Genomic DNA, 17,521 nt, shown 5'->3' on the forward strand with positions numbered 1-17,521 from the left:
TATGAATAAATAATAAAATCTTAGGCACTGAGAATTCAATGGGTTATTCAACAGTATTTAATTCATTCTTTTTATTTTGCATGTAAAGTAACTGAGATGCAGGAAAACAAAGAAACATTCTCAAAATTGTACAGTCACATTATCTTTTTCTTACTTGAAATCGTTGATACTCTCACATGTTAGAAATTCAAACAAAAGGCTTTGTTTTGTTTGCCTAATTGATCTGTATAATTACTTCAACTAATCTCATTCATTTCCCTGTAAGGCTTGCTTTGAGAAATGAAGGTGTTGAATGAGCATAACCAAATATCTCCTTTGATTCTATCCTACAGTTTTTTTCTGGTCTAATGGCAAATCGCAAAACATTAATAATGATAATAAGATTTATAAGTTTTCATTTTCCACACAGATTCAGCCTCTCTCTCCACCTTAACCCCAAAACAAATAAGCAAGTTCAGTGAGAATGTAATAAAACTCAGAACCAGCAATTGTCCAATTTCCTTGGTGTCTCTAAACTGTGGCATTATATTTAGCTTACCAACTGGCCTTTATTGCAGTGATCAAGGACCTAATTTGGAACTTGATGTCTCTTGCAGACACATGTAGGCTAGTTATATATATACAGGATTTGGCTCACTTTGATAGCTTTGGGTCACTATTCTTTCATTTTCAGGCAGTTTTCCTGACCAATCAACCACTGTGGTATCTGCCGCCCATGAATATTAGTTTAGAATCTACTTAGAAAGAGTTGAGTATTTCTCTTTCCCAGAGAATATTATCCTTAAAGTGATTTCAGATCTCGCAGAAAAAAAGTCAGGATGAAAATTTAGACCATCTATTTGTGGTGATATCATGAACTAACTATTCCTGTATACCTGATGAGTCCATCATTTAGAAAGCTCTGGATTTGGACACTATTCACATCTGGTGATTGGATAGGAGTCATGACTTTCTTCAATTTGGATAATACCTAAATTCTGATAATTCAATTCAGGCCTTAGGCTCACTAAACCTAGGTTATATCTTATCATCATCATCATTTCATTAGTCTGCTTGAGTTACCATAACAATAAACTACAGCCTGGGTTACCTGGACAGACATCCATTTTGCTACAGTTCTAGAGGCTGGAAGTCCAAGACTAAGGTGTCAAATGGATTGGTTTCTAGTGAGACCTTTCCTTCTGGCATGCTCTGCAAGCGAGAAAGACTTTAAAAAGTGGTATTTATATTAAACAGTTCATATCCAAAAGTGCTACAGAAAACAGCAAAGACACCTTCCATTTATAACTAAGTCAAGAATATAGATTTATAGAGAATCAGAAAGATTTGTGATATAAAACAATCACATATGGAATGTGAGGAAACAAAACAAAGGGACAGACAAAAGTAAACCAAAGCAAACTCTAGAAATTTGCAGAATTGAGGATCTCAGAGGAAGAGGGTAGGAGATGGGAAGCAAAGGGGGTGAGGGGCCCCATGGATTATGGGTGGAGGATTATGGGTACCCTGGTGGTAAGTGTCTTAAAAGGAACTACATATGCAGAGATCTGAACCCATACCTATGAATCATATGCTGTTGTCATGTCAATAAAATGAAAGATTATGTCAATATAAAATAATAATAAAAGTTGAAAAATCTATTCTCATTATTTAATGTTCATTCTGTTTTAAAAAAATTTTAATATATACTCAGAAAGTTAATGTAAAGTTGAAAGAATCTGGGGATCTACTAGATATAAATGACTTAAACATCTATTTCAACTATTGCATAAGGCCAAATGATCTAGAAGTACAAATGTGATTAAACCAACTTAATGTTCTGATCCAAAACTTGATTAGAATATACAAGATCATCCACATGGTACCATCACAGTATAAAGTGAACAAAATTCATGTCTCATTGGTTTAGCTTCAGCTGTGAAATAGGCTAATAAAATTAATTTGACTAAGATATTCATTATTACAATTACATTTACATATTTTAAGCAGTAAGAATTATTATTTTTTTAATTTCAATTCTTTGAACTAAATATGAACGAGCTTATAAAGTCACATTTTTATGCAAAAGGGAGGTACCATACCCCACAAATAAGGATATGACATAATGAAAATATGTTCATTGAATAATCTTAACATATTATGGTTACCTATAAAAGGGATTAAAGCCATAAATTGTCTTGGTCTCCAAGGGATATGATCTATTCCACTTAGATGATCATTAATCTATGTGATTTATTTTTATCTTAAATAGGTCAGTGATAGGAGAAGGTGATTTTTTTAAATGTAGTTACTGATTGTGAAAGCATTATCTAATTCTATGAGAGAATGAAGATCATGATCTTCAGGATACCTACACCCCTCTCCCAGCTAAGGTCACATTTTTATTCCAAAGTTTTCTCATGGCATTTTTCATTTCTGCATTTCTCAAAGTATAGATTAAGGGGTTCAGCATGGGAGTTATGAAAGTGAAAAACACAGTAATAAATTTATCAATGGGAAAGGTGGAATTGGGTCTTGCATACAGGAAGATACAGGGAACGAAGAATAAAAAGACCACAGTTATATGGGCTGCACAAGTGTAGAGGGCTTTGCGTTTCCCTTCCAAACCATGAGACTTCAGAGAACATAATATGACCCCATAAGACAGTAGAAGTATGAAAAAAATGACAGTGCAAATTAACCCTCCATTAGCTATCAGTGAGATGCCAACTAGGTAGGTGTTAGTGCAAGCAAGTTTCAATAAGGGGTACACATCACACACAAAGCTATCAATGATATTGGGGCCACAGTAAGGGAGCTGATATATGAAGACAAACTGCACCACTGAGTGCAGAAAGCCTCCAGTCCAGACCACCAGGAGCATGAGAACACAGACCCGCTGATTCATGATGACCAAATAATGAAGAGGTTTACAGATGGCTACGTATCGGTCATAGGCCATCACCACCAGAAGGATGACTTCAGCACCAGCAAATAAATGTTCTATAAAGACCTGACTCATACAAGCCTTGAAGGAAATGGTCTTTTTCTCATGCAGCAAGTCCACAATCATTTTGGGAGCAATGACAGTAGAGTAGACAGTATCTATAAAGGATAAATAAGCCAGGAAAAAGTACATGGGGGATCCCAGTGACTGGCTGGCCATGATGGTTACCACAATAAGCATATTGCCCACCACTGTCACAATGTAGATGAGCAAAAATGTGACAAATAGAATTTTTTGTCCCTCAGCGTTCTGGGTGAGTCCCAGGAGGACAAACTCAGTAACATTGTTCCTATTCCCCATGTGTTCTTCTGAAGATGTTGAATTCAAATGCCAGAGACTACAAACAAAAGGCCAGTTATTAATTTGAGAAGAGGGCAATTGAAGACCACAATGTTAAAAATGTGATGCTTTACTTATTTACTTTTTCCTCCCACACTGCCTCATTTTTTCCTAAATGTTTTGCTCAACAATGAAGCGATTTCAGTTTAAAGTTCTGTATTCTATTCAGAAGGACTATGTGAGGAGATGTGTCTGTGAGATGATATACCAATTTTTTCTCCACAATACCTCTCACAAAGATTGTATTTTCAGTCATTGCATTGCTTTTTTTTTCATTGCTTAATATATTATATATATATTATATATATTTATGTAAAGTTATACGTAGTGCATGGAGCATAAAATTATAGTCTTATGTTTAGATAATGCTTCCAAACTACTGTGCCACAAGCAGTAGGAATCAGGAATTAGTTACCCATAATGATATAAAAACCAGGTTTACCTTGAGTAGACATGTGTTCATGATATGCTTATTAAACGTTGTATGAAAACTCATGAGAGTGCACCTGAGCAGATAAATGTATTAAATTTTTCCAAGAAAGAAGGTACAATGACAGTATTTTTTTTTTAAAATACACACAAGGGGAACACAGTCACAAATTCAATTAACATTTATTACAACCTAGGCAATTAGAAGAAGAAATGGAGAATATAAATCAAATTGAATGTGGACTATATAGACATTTCCCTACTCTGTAATACTGTTCATAATTGATTATTGTTAATAGTAATTCGATTCTGAATGTCCAAATAAAGGTTTTAGATAGAATAATGGTGTAGTAGAAGGAATTTTACACTCAAATTTTATAAATAGTATTTGATTTTATTTCATTATCTTGGGAAAATTATATCAACTTATATTTAAAATGTTACTATTTTTCTACATGTGTTTTTCTGAATTACTGATATTGTCATCTTTCTCCTAACTCTTACTATAGTGGTTTTTCCAGTAGAACATCTTTACGGTAATCAAGCTGAATTAGCCTGTTAAAGGTTATTAGAAAGTTGCAGTAATAGATGATACAGCTATTTTGTTCATATTATAAGTCCTCTGTTATCTGAGTTTGTATTGAATATGAGACATTCATTCTTACTTGAAAAAAATAAATCATTTTAGGGTATATTAGATATGCTCTGGGGTCAAGTTTCAATGTAATATGTATACCTTTATACTAGAAGATTATTTGCAATGCTCCTGTTTCACTGTCTACATTTATAGATGGTAAATTGGAAAGGGCAGGAGATTATTTGCCTTTGTTCTTCTGGACAAACGAATTTGTACTCAAACATCAGAATGAGTATTAAAGGACACAAGACAAAAAAAGAGATAACTGAGAAAAGGCAAATAGAAACTGACAAACACCAAAAACTGAATGAAATGTGTCCTAAATATGCTAAACAGCTTGGTTTGGGTAGCCTGACATAGTTGAGAGTAGAGGAATTTTGGATTTACTGATAAATCAAATAAGAGGGGGCCTGAAGTTTAATTTAGCATCAGTACCAGAATTTGCCTCTCAAAATATTAAACTTTGGGCCTCCCCAATGGTGCAGCGGGTTGAGCACAGTGCTATGAAGCTGTCCACAGCCTCTGCAGCGCGGGTTTGATCCCCGCCGGCCAGGGACCTACCCATATGGCGGGGCAGACCTCTCCTGTCTTGCCCGCTGCTCCCCTCAGCAGTGTATTTCGGTCCATTTGCCTGTTCTGTTCCCCTCTGTGTCTCTGGTGAATTCTCTCACCCTCTTGCACCTCTGGCCTGTACCCCTGTTCTTGTATAAGTAAATCAATCTTTTAAAAAATATATTAAATTTTCAGAGCAAAGAAAGATGAGAAAATCAAATTCTAAACTTTAAGATATAGCAGCAGAAGAGACCAGCTGCCTAGAAGAGGCATTTGGGATTGGAGGGGGTGGGTTCCAGCAGTTCATTGTACATATGCACATTTAAATATCTTTACTCACAATGATGAAGCTATATCTGCATTTACAGTGAAAAATAAATACTCACAATTCATAGGAGTTGTCAGAGTTTTTAAGAGAGAAATCCGTTGGAGGATCTAATCCCTTGACTTGTGGAGAGTTTACAATTAATTCATTTATAGCCTATTTTCCCCATAATCTGCTGGATCTGTTGGGATAGTAAACACACATTATAATATTTATAACTCCAGAATCTGAGTATGCCTTATACATTTGTAGTAACATAAGTATTTTGACTATTTAAAATGCTCATATGAAGTAATCATTCTAATCTACTAAAAACTATTACTTTGTTTCAGAATAATACAAAATTTCTATACATTATCTATGCATTTCCTTAAAAATAAAGACCTCTTAGGGCCTCCCCTGGTGGCGCAGCAGTTGAGCGCTGGGCTGGGAGGCTGCCGGCCAGGTTTGTTACCTGGCCGCCGGCGAGGGTCCCACAAAAAAAATAAATAAATAAATAAAGACCTCTTATTCAAACATTTGTGAGATTCTTCGAAGTTCTTTATATACTCAATGAGAACAAATTAAGGAATGCTCAAAAATGTAAATACACATGAGGTACCCACAAAGAAAATTAACACAAATGAAATAGATTTGTACTATGCCATTTGACAATATATTGCAGTAAAACAATATTTATAATGGATTTTCAACCACAGAAATTTATGCAAATTTATCAAAACAATAAAAGGTTTGATAAATATGTTACCTTTCTATTTCCTCTTTGGTCGTTCATCCCAAAACCAGACTTCTGCTCTATCTTTGGTCCTGGCAAGTGAATATTTGGTTTGTTGATGAGAAAAGTCAGGATCATCCCCCATCAACCCAGATATGACTGTGTAGAAAAGACCAGGGTACATTTATTCACTGCACTTGAAAACACCTTGTCAGACATAGACATATCTCTCTCTGCCCGCACAAAATAGGACCAACTTCCAACTGTGAAGAACATTTTGCATTTTGGGTAATGAATTGCGCAGAGCTGTCTTCAAAAATATAAAGCTGATATAACTGATGAATCATTGAATTTGAAAGTAGTCACTGAGAACATGTATCAAGAATCAAATATAAAAGCTCACCATGTTTAATTGACCAAATTAATTGAAGAAACCTATAATAATATTTTTAGTCAGTAATGCAGAGAGCTGTATAATCAGAGAAACAGACTTTGGATATTTTTAAAGCATTCATATGACTCTTCTAAGATGGTTCATGATAAGGTAACTGTTTTTATTTTACATCCTGACACTAATAAATACCCTAGGAAAAATGTTCTCTGGGTTAACTTCAATGAGGTATTGAAACAATTGTCCCCAAGGCTGCTTGCTCAAAATTAAATTCACTGAGGAATCATGCTCTAGAGAACTAAGATAATCTACATGATCCTTCCAGGGCATTCTATAATTTTAGAAGCTTCTCCTGACCTATCATTTTAGAAGAATAAAATGAAAATAATAGCAATCTAAAACCAAAGAGCAAGCCATTTATTAATAGTGAAACATAAGCTTACATGAACAAGAGACTTTTATTGTTAATGCCAGTGTATATTTGAAATTCTCCAATCTAAGAAGGCACTGGAGTGAAATAAAAAACTTAAAACTTTGTTCAGGTTTATTTAATGACAAATGGTACAAGATTATTGCTAATCAATTTACTTAGCATCCCCCCTAAATTTATAAGCTAATGCTTTAGAAGACAAATATTTATTTTAAGAAAAAGACTGAGGAATATAAGTGGTTCGGTAAGAACAATTCCACTCCTAGGTATTTACCCAAAGGACACAGAAACATCAATTCCAAAGAACACCTGCACCCCTATGTTTATAGCAGCACTGTTTACAATAGCGAAGCTTTGGAAACAACCCAAATGCCCAAAAATAGATGACTGGATCAAGAAGATGTGGTACATACACACCATGGAATATTACTCAGCATTCAAAAAAGATAAACACATGCAATTTGCAGCAACATGGATGGCGCTGGAAGGGATCATGCTCAGCAAAATAAGCCAGAAAGAAAAAGAAAAATACCGGATGGTCTCACTCATAGCAGGAATCTAGAAAACTTAAATAAGTGACCAGGAAAAAGAATAACTACAAGAAAGAAAATATCAAAATCAACAAACAACTATGAACCAGAGACACTCTATGGGGGGTGGGGGGCGGGGAAAGCAGGGATTGGGGTCAAAATAAGGGGGTCGTAATTGTATGGGGAATATAAAAATAAAATTTAAATAAAAAATTAAAAATTAAAAAAAAAAATGAATGTAGGGTTATTTTAGAATGTTAGTAAGGATAACCCACAAGCAAAGCATGGCTCATCAGTTGTGTGGATGCTATTCAGCAATTTTAGAGACTCTTCCTTCTTAGAAGATTTCCTAGAGTACATGATCAAATACATTAGTGAACTAATTGTTATCTTTGAGTATTTACATTATAAATATAAGAATGAAGGCTATAATCCCAGCATTTCTAATTCGAAGACATTTTATTTGGGAATGCTAATTATTAAAGAGTGAAAAGGAATTTGGTCCTTTTTTTCTGGGCTGAGTACTAATTTTTAATTCTTAATAATGGCAACTGACTAGCCATTTTAAGTGACACAAGTTTAATAATATAAATCTTAAGCTATAAACAGAGCAACAGACTAGGTGACAGAGAAATTCAGTCCAGGTACTTACTAAACAGCCAAAAATACAACATATTTATTTATCTGTAGCTGTTATCAGATAGATGGCACAGTGTGTGCTCATTCTGTACTGAAGATGAGAGGTTAGTGGTGGAGCAAGCAGTAAAATGGTTAGAACTATAATTTTGTGTGTGTGTGTTTGTGGACCATCAGCTTGGCCTGGCTCCAGTGAAGCTCTGTCTGGGAGATAGTAATTCATGGAACAGTGATCAGCATTTCAGCCAGTACAGACAGCCTCAAAGGGATACAAGTGGAATGATGCAAGTCTGCACATTTTCAAATTCGGTGCCATTTAAAATGACATGCTGCCCTCTTTTAGCCCAGGTCTTTTACCCAAAGGACATCTTATTAATGATGTTTCTTCTGAGATATAGATTAAAAACTATTTACAGTTTCACAGCGCAGCACTCAACCACCTGTGCCACTTCCATATGATCCAGCAATTCCACTCCTAGGTATTTACCCAAAGGACACAGAAACATCAATTCCAAAGAGCACCTGCACCCCTATGTTTATAGCAGCACTGCTTACAATAGCGAAGCTTTGGAAACAACACAAATGCCCAAAAATAGATGACTGGATCAAGAAGATGTGGTACATATACACCATAGAATATTACTCAGCATTCAAAAAAGATAAACACATGCAATTTGCAGCAACATGGATGGCGCTGGAAGGGATCATGCTCAGCGCAATAAGCCAGAAAGGAAAAGAAAAATACTGGATGGTCTCACTCATAGCAGGAATCTAGAAAACTTAAATAAGGGACCAGGAAAATGAATAACTGTAAGAAAGTGAAAATCAAAATCAACAAACAACTATGAACCAGAGACACTCTATGGGGGTTGGGGGGCGGGGAAAGCAGGGATTGGGGTCAAAATAAGGGGGTCATAATTGTATGGGGAATATAAAAATAAAATTTATTTTAAAAAAACTATTTACAAATTAGGCTCAATGGCAAATTACAAATATTGCCAAATGACAGGCATAGTTCCATGAATGATTTTGTAAACAGCTTAACTGACTGCCTTTTTTGGCAATTATTTTTCTAGTAGATGACATTTAAATTCCTCTACCAACCACAAGGGTCGTTTCCTATTTAAGTCTTTGGACACTTACAAGTATCTTTAAACCATTACCAGCCCTGGTCCTCTCCAAATAACACCATGAAATGATTAGATGTTCCCAGAGCAATTCCTGCTTTATTTGCCTGCACACTTTTGGATTGAGAAAGTTCAAATTCTAATACGATATGATTTTCAGCTCTTTTTTAAATGAAAGTTCATGTAGGCATTTTCTGCATGGAGTCAGACCTTTGGCAAAACTTCCATGTTCCTAGAAATGTTATTTGCATACCCTCCACCTTCTATTTGCTGGGGCCATCAGGCTTTTGGAGGTTACAAATGTATCAGACCAAGTTTTGGAGGTAATTTTACAAGTTTATTTGAGTATTAAACATTTCCTTTTAAAGTTCTTCAAAATCACTGAAATAACTGAATCACCAATATACAAGACTACTATACTTAGCATGTATGAGTAGTTCATCTAATTTATTTAAACACAAATTGTGGCCTCAGCACAGGGGACCTTGAACTATCAACAATTTTTAGCTTGATTTACTTTAACCAATTCTGGAAAATTACCAAAATTTAAGTAACTTGCTTCCAAAATGAGCAAATGAAAGAGTGTATTTATGTTTCACAGATGTCCTCTGAGGAGCAGAGGAACAGGAATAGCTTGTATGTCCAAGGCTAGCTTTAGAAATATTTTATGATTTCATACATTGTCTTTCTCCCTGTGCATGTTTGTATTATATATTTCTGCTTTGCTCCCATACAAACTTCCTTAAACTTTATTTTCCTACTAATTACCTTTGAAAAAAAGCTTATGTAGTTTAATGACACTTCAAATTTCTGACTTTCATTTCATTCAAAGATAAACTGGATTTTAAAATTATATTTCTCTATATAAAAACACATTTATATTGAGCTGCACTGCCCAACCTGCTAGTGCTGATGTTGGTGAGGGTGAGAAGAGTTGCTCAGGATGGGATAGTGAAATTAAGTCAGGTTCCAAATGGAAGAAAATATCATAGGATATTACAGTAAGACATGGTAGGGACATAGTGAATATCAGATATATGTGAAAATAATCTCCTTTGAGAAGGGAGGAATACAGATAGAAGGAATGTAAGTGCAATGTCCTTAGGATATGACCAGTCTCATAGGCTATTCAGGGAAACACATTCTACATGCTCAATAAGCATAGGAAATAAATGAAATGTCTCCAGTTCTTCCTTCTTGGATGTGTCTACTGAAAAACGAAGATAACTTCCCAGGTGGAAGTTCCTCCAAACCAGAATCTGAGAGAGAGGTTTATATGTAGGTAGTTTATTTTTGGAACCTAGAATGGAGGCTGTGGATGGGGACACTGAGTGTAAGAGGTGAGAAAACTCATAATATATTAAGCTGGTTACCATTTATCCAGTGGCTCCTATCTACCGATGATCTCAGATATCTTTAAGATTTCTGAAATACTTCTTTCCAGATGTGTGCACCAGAATGATGAATCAGGGGCTTCTAAATACCTAGAGCAGCGAGTATCAGGAGAGAAAGTGAGAGACACACAGGTAAGAGAAGGTGCTGGGGAGATAAGTAGGACTGAGATATTTTCAGGCTATAATTGGTAGCAGCTGCTTGATGTGTCAGTCCCAGAAGAATATGGTAGGTCAAGAGGGTGTGAGACAGAGTGCAAAAAATTTCTGACACACTCAGTGATTACTAATTAAAAATATATTCCTTTTGTAGATTTTCCCATTCAAAGTAATGTGTTTATATCAGCCCAAAATAAATGGAGAATCCAAGCAATGTGGCTGAATTCATTCTTTCGGGCATTACAACACATCCAGAGCTGAAGAAAACAGTCTCTGTTGTATTTCTCATCATGTATGTTTTAACAATTGTGGGAAACCTACTCATTGTGGCCACCATGGTCACAAGTCCAAGTCTGAGGTCACTGATGTATTTTTTCCTCACTGCCTTGTCTCTTTTAGATGCCACCTACTCTTCTGTCATTGCCCCCAAGATGATTATGGACTGCCTCTTCGATATCACCATCATCTCTTTCATAGGTTGCATGGCCCAGCTCTTCACAGAGTATTTCTTTAGTGGTGTGAGGATCATCATTCTCATTGTCATGGCCTATGACCGCTACATGGCCATCTGCAAGCCCCTGTACTACAAGACCATCATGAGCCCTCGCAAGTGCTATGTGCTGCTGGGAGCAGCCTGGCTAGGGAGTTCCATGCATGCAACAGTACAGTTTCTTTTCATGTACCAAGTACCCTTCTGTGGTCCCAATGTGATAGATCACTTTATATGTGATCTATGGCAGATACTGGCCTGCACGGACACCCAGGTCCTGGGCATCTTAGTCATCCTCAACACCAGAGTGATGTATATGGCCATCTTCATTATGCTTATTGCCTCCTACACAGTTATCCTGTGCTCCTTGAAGTCTTACAGGTCTGAAGGACAGCACAAAGCTTTCTCCACCTGTAGTTTCCACCTCACAGTGGTCATCATGTTCTTTGTGCCCTCTATATTCTTGAATGTGAGGCCTATAGCTACTTACCCCATAGATAAGGCAATGACTGTGTCCTTTACCATTTTCATACCCCTTCCAAACCCGTTGATGTACACCTTATGGAATGCAGAGGTGAAAAATGCCATGAGGAAACTGTGGATGAACAAAGGACCCTGGGTGGTCATTAGCTTACATATTTTGGAATATCCTTCCTGTGAAGACTATGAAATCTCAGTTTCCTATTCATTTGAATTCATTGGACACAGAGCCAATAACATTAAGACCTCCCTATCACTTCAGTATGTTTTTAATCTCTTCCATTTCTACTCGGTTCTGGCAACTCTTTTATTTTTTTTAAATAATAAATTTTATTTTTATATTCCCCATACAATTGCAACCCCCCCATTCTGACCCCAATCCCTCCCCTCCCGCCCCTCACCCCCAAAAAGTGTCTCTGGTTCATAGTTTTTTGTTGATTTTGATTTTCACTTTCTTATAGTTATTCATTTTCCTGGTCCCTTATTTAAGTTTTCTAGATTCCTGCTATGAGTGAGACCATCCGGTATTTTTCTTTTTCTTTCTGGCTTATTTTGCTGAGCATGATCCCTTCCAGCGCCATCCATGTTGCTGCAAATTGCATGTGTTTATCTTTTTTGAATGCTGAGTAATATTCCATGGTATATATGTACCACATCTTCTTGATCCAGTCATCTATTTTTGGGCATTTGGGCTATTTCCAAAGCTTAGCTATTGTAAATAGTGCTGCTATAAACATAGGGGTGCAGGTGTTCTTTGGAATTGATGTTTCTGTGTCCTTTGGGTAAATACCTAGGAGTGGAATTGCTGGATCATATGGAAGCTCGATGTTTAGTAGGTCCAGAAATCTCCACACAGCTCTCCATAGTGGTTGGACCAGTTTGCACTCCCACCAGCAGTGCAGGAGAGTTCCTTTTTCTCCACACCCTCGCCAACATTTGTTGTTGCTACTTTTTTTAATATGTGCCATTCTCACTGGTGTAAGATGCTATCTCATGGTAGTTTTGATTTGCATTTCCCTGATGACAAGTGATGTTGAACATTTTTTCATATGCCTGTTGGCCATTTGCATTTCCTCTTCAGAGAAGTTTCTTTTTAGCACTTCTGCCCATTTTTTGACGGGATTATTTTCTTTGTTGTTGAGTCTCATCAGCTCTTTGCAGATTTTTGTGTTCAGTCCTTTATCATTAGTGTTGTGTGCAAAAATGTTCTCCCAGTTGGTGGGGTTTCTTTTATTTTTTTTTAAACCTTTCTTTTGATTAATTCAAGCCTTTTCCATTTCAGAGGTTTGGGGTTTGCTCTAATTCTGCTCACTGCTGATATTCACATTCCCAGAAATCTTCTCTGGCAGCTCTATCACATCGTTTTCCTTCAGATCAACATCCACCTCCTTGGACAAATCTTTCCTGATGACTTTCTCTGGTCTTTTCTTCAGTTGTTTTATAGCTTTTCATGCAATTACAGTCTCAACATCAGTGATCACAAAATATACTTTAAAAATTTTCTTGAGTTTCATTTTCTGTTGTCCCTACATGATTATAAACCTATAAAGATGGGGGTTATGTTTTCTCATTCATGGTGTGGTTAGATCTCTGCCAGTCACCTTGTAAGTGTTTAATAAATATTACTGAATGAATATATGCCTAGAAGAGTATTTGCTTTGATATTTGCAATTTCACATGTTGGGTAAGAAGGGGGAACATATAAAGCAGACACTTTAGTTTGAATTTGCCCTTTTGTCTGCTGCTAACTGTTCCTATAGGATATTTTCAGAAGCATATACAATCTCAGGTTTGCAGTTTGCCATTTAATATGAAGGCCACCAATTCACCAAACTTCTCCACTGCCTTTTACATCCTTCCAAGAAGCAAGATGAGAAGCTATCATGGTAGAGTGAAAATACTAAATAATTTAGTGTCTAAATCTTAAATCTAATGTCTATATAATATTTGAGGAAAGAGGATCTCCATAGACCTCATTCGTTTAGACTATAAGAGACTGATTCTTGTCACATTCAAGATTTGTATTTTTAATCCAAATTATATTCACTTTTTCCAGATCCTGATTTAGATATCACTAGAGAAACACAGATGCCTTTGTAAACTACCTTACTTAACTAGGTATATAGGAAGCCCAGGATCATAGCATGATTAATATCCCTATTGTGATTTCCATTTATACAGATGTTCTACATATATGAGAAGAATACATCAGATGTAGTATTTGAAATATACATGGCATTTAAATCAAGATTCTGATCATCATATGCATAAGTTAGGCATCTAATTTCAAAAATCACCATTTTTTTGCAATAACTACAAAGTCCAGTCACTTATTGAGAATAACTGCTGAGTTGTACAGAATGTCAGATGCTCCCTCAGGTGCTGGGTATGCCATTATGACTAAGACAATATATATCACGTCCCTTTTGTCTTGGTATTTACATTCTAGTGCAAGAGACAACCTATAGTTCAGTGAAAATAAAGCCATGTGGTGAATAACTGAATCTCAGAAAACATCACTAGAAGGGAATGGAATTTTTCAAGAGTATAGGATAGGAAAAAATGAAAGAATATTAAAATAATATCTTTAGATATAAGAACACTGATAATTATAGTTAAATAACATAGTAATGGTAAATAGTTACAGGAAATGTCAAAGGAGAGTAAATAATTGTAGAGTATACATAACAACACACACACACACACACACATATATATACATATACATAGAAAGAATGTGTATACATATATAGAAAGAATTCATCAAAATTCATTAGTAAAGATTCTCAGTCCAATACATCGGGTGAGTGAAACATGTTCACATATGGAGCTATGAGGCTGTGCTCCTAAAATTACATAATTATACAAACAATTGGTAAGTCAATGCAATTTGAGAAGAAAAGGAATTCAGGAATACACAAGTAATTGACCAAGTTTATGAAGTAGATTCTCTGTGCCAGACATCATGCACAGAGAGGAATAGGACAGAAAGCAAAAGACATTCAGAAATGTTCTCTCCTCGAAGGTAGCTTATAGACAGACAGACATAATCAATACCGGTATTTTTTTTTTAAGATTTATTTTATTTTTATACAAGAGCCAGGGTACAGGACAGATGTGTGGGAGGGTGAAAGGATTCACCAGAGACAGAGCGGGGAACAGAACAGGCAGATCGATGGAAATACACTGCTGAGGAGAGCAGTGGGCGAGACAGGAGAGGTCTGCTCATCATGTGGGTTGCTCTGAGGCCAGCGGGGATTGAACCAGCACTGCAGAGGCTGCGGACAGCTTCACAGCGCTGCACTTAACTGCCTGCGCCACCAGGTAAAAATACCAGTATTTTTATCTCATCACACAAAATAGCTAGAGAGATTTGAAAATTAACCAAATGTCTTTATCTATTTAGGCTGCTATAACAGAATGAATATCAAATGGGCGATCCAAACAACAAACATTAATTTCTCACTGTTCTAGAGGCCTGGGAACTCCAATTATCAAGTTGGCAGATGGCAGATTCCATGACCAGAAAGGACTACTTCTTAGACGAGAAGGAGCCATCTTTGACCTGAGTTTTCTTCTGTGGCAAAAGATTCAAGTGTCCTCTCTGGGGCTCTTTTGTAAGGGCATTAATGCCATTCAGAAGGGTTCTATGTTTGCGACCTAATCATTTTCCATCACATTATAAACAAGTTAACTTACGAACTTTGGAGAAACACAAATGTTCAGTCTATAGCAGTGGAGAACTTAATAATATAAATTGTGATAAAATCAGATATTTGATTTCCCATCAGGAATAAAAGTAATATTTAGGTTTTTTTCTGCATACTTGTATTGTTCAGATGTTATTATAACCTATGGCACCTTAAGAATAAAATTAGAACTCTGAAGCAACATTTTTCTTTAGCCCTAACATGCTAAGTAATATAAGCAAAATTATTTAAAGTACCCTGAAGATATAAAAATAAGGTAAGAACTTTAAAAATTATAACAGCTTTCTTTGTGTGGGCTAGAGTGAACCAGGTTTTTTAAGTCACATTTCTTATTTTTTCTGAAATTCGTAATGAACACTATTAATTCTGAAAAATATTACTTAAAACATGACAAAAATCTTCCATATAAAAGGTAAATTTATGGTAACTATAGTATAAGTCATCACATGGAACATAAATCTATTGTTTTGACAGAGACATTTTATACATAAAAACTGAGCATATATTTTCCTAAGACATGAAAGTCTTTGATCTGTCTTTGATAATTAGAAGTATTCATATAATAAATGTTTTAATCATGAACAAATCATTAAACCTTAGGAGAAATTTAATAAAATTAAATACTCACACATGGCTTTCCTGAAAGAAGCAGTTCTTCAGTGAAAATAGGTGGTAATATTTCTCAGCCACTTCATTTTCTTTTTCTGGTCCAGAGCTTTTTCATAGCATTTTTCATCTCTCCATTTCTCAGAGTATAGATTAGGGGGTTTAACATAGGAGTGATAACGGTGTAAAACACAGTCAAGGATTTATCAATGGGTAGAGTAGAAGGAGGTCTCACATACATAAAAATACAGGGTACAAAGTAGAGAACCACTACAGTAATGTGGGAGCCACAGGTAGATAAGGCTTTACGTCTCCCTTCCTGACTAAGATTCTTCAGGGAGTGAAGAATGACCCCATAGGAGATGAGTAAGAGCATGAAAATGACCACACAAATTGCCCCATCATTGGCAACCACAGTGAGGCCAATAACATAGGTGTCCGTGCAGGCAAGTTTTAGTAAGGGGTACATGTCACAGATGAAGTGGTCAATGACATTGGGGCCACAGAAGGGAAGGTTGTATACAAAGAGAAGTTGAACTACAGCATGCAGAAATCCACCAACCCAGGCCAACAGCAGTAGTAGAACACACATCCTTTGATTCATGATGGTCAGATAATGCAAGGGTTTGCAGATGGCCACATAGCGATCATAAGCCATGACCACCAAGAGTAAAATCTCAGCACCACCAAATAAGTGCCCAATAAAAAGCTGGGTCATGCATGCTTGGAAGGAAATGGTTTTCTTCTCATAGAGTAAGTCTATAATCATATTTGGGGAGACTGTAGTGGAATACACAGCATCCATAAAGGATAAGTGCCCAAGAAAGAAGTACATAGGGGCATCCAGGGTTGGGCTGACCACCACAGTCACAACAATGAGTAGGTTGCCTACCATTGTTACAATATAGATGAGCAAGAACACAACAAATAATACTCTCTGACCCTGGAGGCTCTGAGTAAGTCCCAAGAGAATAAACTCAGTCACATTGTTCCTTTGATCCATAGGTTTTTCTTCTAATGTCTTATACTTGAGTCAGGAAAAAATACCTGTAAGTGTAATGATTACTAGAAGTTTCCTAAAATTTTAAGAAATGTGTTTATTCATTCAACAAAGAGGCATTATATTATGGTTTAAAATATTCCAGTACATTCAATTTATAAGAATTCAAGACTGTTTAAAGCATAGTCCCTAACCAGAATAATCTTACAGACTGATGGAGAGAAAAATAGAGACATATGTAGGGAAAAGGGATATTATTAAATAAATGGATTGCCACAACTATCTTTCCACCTGGGGGTAATAAAGTTGTACATAGAGCTTATAGCTTATAAACAAATAAAAATATTTAAAAACGATGAAAATCTAAAGCAAGATTTACTTCATATTTACTTTCAAGTTGATAAAGATATGATTTCCCATGGGTGGAAGAATCTTTTTAATGAATCATTGAATCAAAAATAGACATACTTGGAAATTTCAAAGATACCATAAAGTCAAAATATTAAAAAAGTTTTGTAAAAGATTAACATTTTGGAGGATATGCAGAGTTATTATCTAAAATAGACAAGGAACTCTAACCCAATTAAC

The 17,521-nt window shown here is 35.9% G+C and overlaps 3 protein-coding genes across 4 annotated transcripts; 1 reads left to right on the forward strand and 2 right to left on the reverse strand.

The window, feature by feature from the left end:
* Window positions 1-1,093: 1,093 nt before the first annotated feature.
* On the reverse strand, window positions 1,094-10,573 carry LOC119254294 (olfactory receptor 4A15-like). 2 transcript variants are annotated; one of them, XR_008553392.1, is made up of 4 exons: window positions 10,471-10,573; window positions 6,017-6,142; window positions 5,330-5,449; window positions 1,169-1,191 (listed from the first exon to the last, which is right to left on the reverse strand). XR_008553392.1 is itself a non-coding variant. In XM_054699171.1 (2 exons), the coding sequence occupies exons 1-2, from the start codon at window positions 3,284-3,286 to the stop codon at window positions 1,111-1,113; spliced, it is 492 nt and encodes a 163-aa protein (XP_054555146.1). In that variant the 3' UTR covers window positions 1,094-1,110. The 2 variants fall into 2 exon arrangements, 1 of the variants encoding a protein (XP_054555146.1); XM_054699171.1 differs by lacking the exons at window positions 5,330-5,449; window positions 6,017-6,142; window positions 10,471-10,573 and adding an exon at window positions 2,876-3,286 and having other exon boundaries at window positions 1,094-1,191.
* A 271-nt stretch (window positions 10,574-10,844) lies between these two features.
* Window positions 10,845-15,281, forward strand: LOC119254295 (olfactory receptor 4C6-like). Its single transcript, XM_037521411.1, has 2 exons — window positions 10,845-11,878; window positions 15,092-15,281. The coding sequence occupies exons 1-2, from the start codon at window positions 10,845-10,847 to the stop codon at window positions 15,279-15,281; spliced, it is 1,224 nt and encodes a 407-aa protein (XP_037377308.1).
* A 727-nt stretch (window positions 15,282-16,008) lies between these two features.
* Window positions 16,009-16,936, reverse strand: LOC119254494 (olfactory receptor 4A15-like). Its single transcript, XM_037521596.2, has one exon. It carries the CDS (start codon window positions 16,934-16,936, stop codon window positions 16,019-16,021), a length of 918 nt encoding a protein of 305 aa, XP_037377493.1. The 3' UTR covers window positions 16,009-16,018.
* Window positions 16,937-17,521: the final 585 nt, after the last annotated feature.

The sequence above is a fragment of the Talpa occidentalis genome, unplaced genomic scaffold (genome assembly GCF_014898055.3).
Source record: "Talpa occidentalis isolate TD23 unplaced genomic scaffold, MPIMG_talOcc4v2.1 talOcc4.3, whole genome shotgun sequence".
NCBI lineage: Eukaryota > Metazoa > Chordata > Mammalia > Eulipotyphla > Talpidae > Talpa > Talpa occidentalis.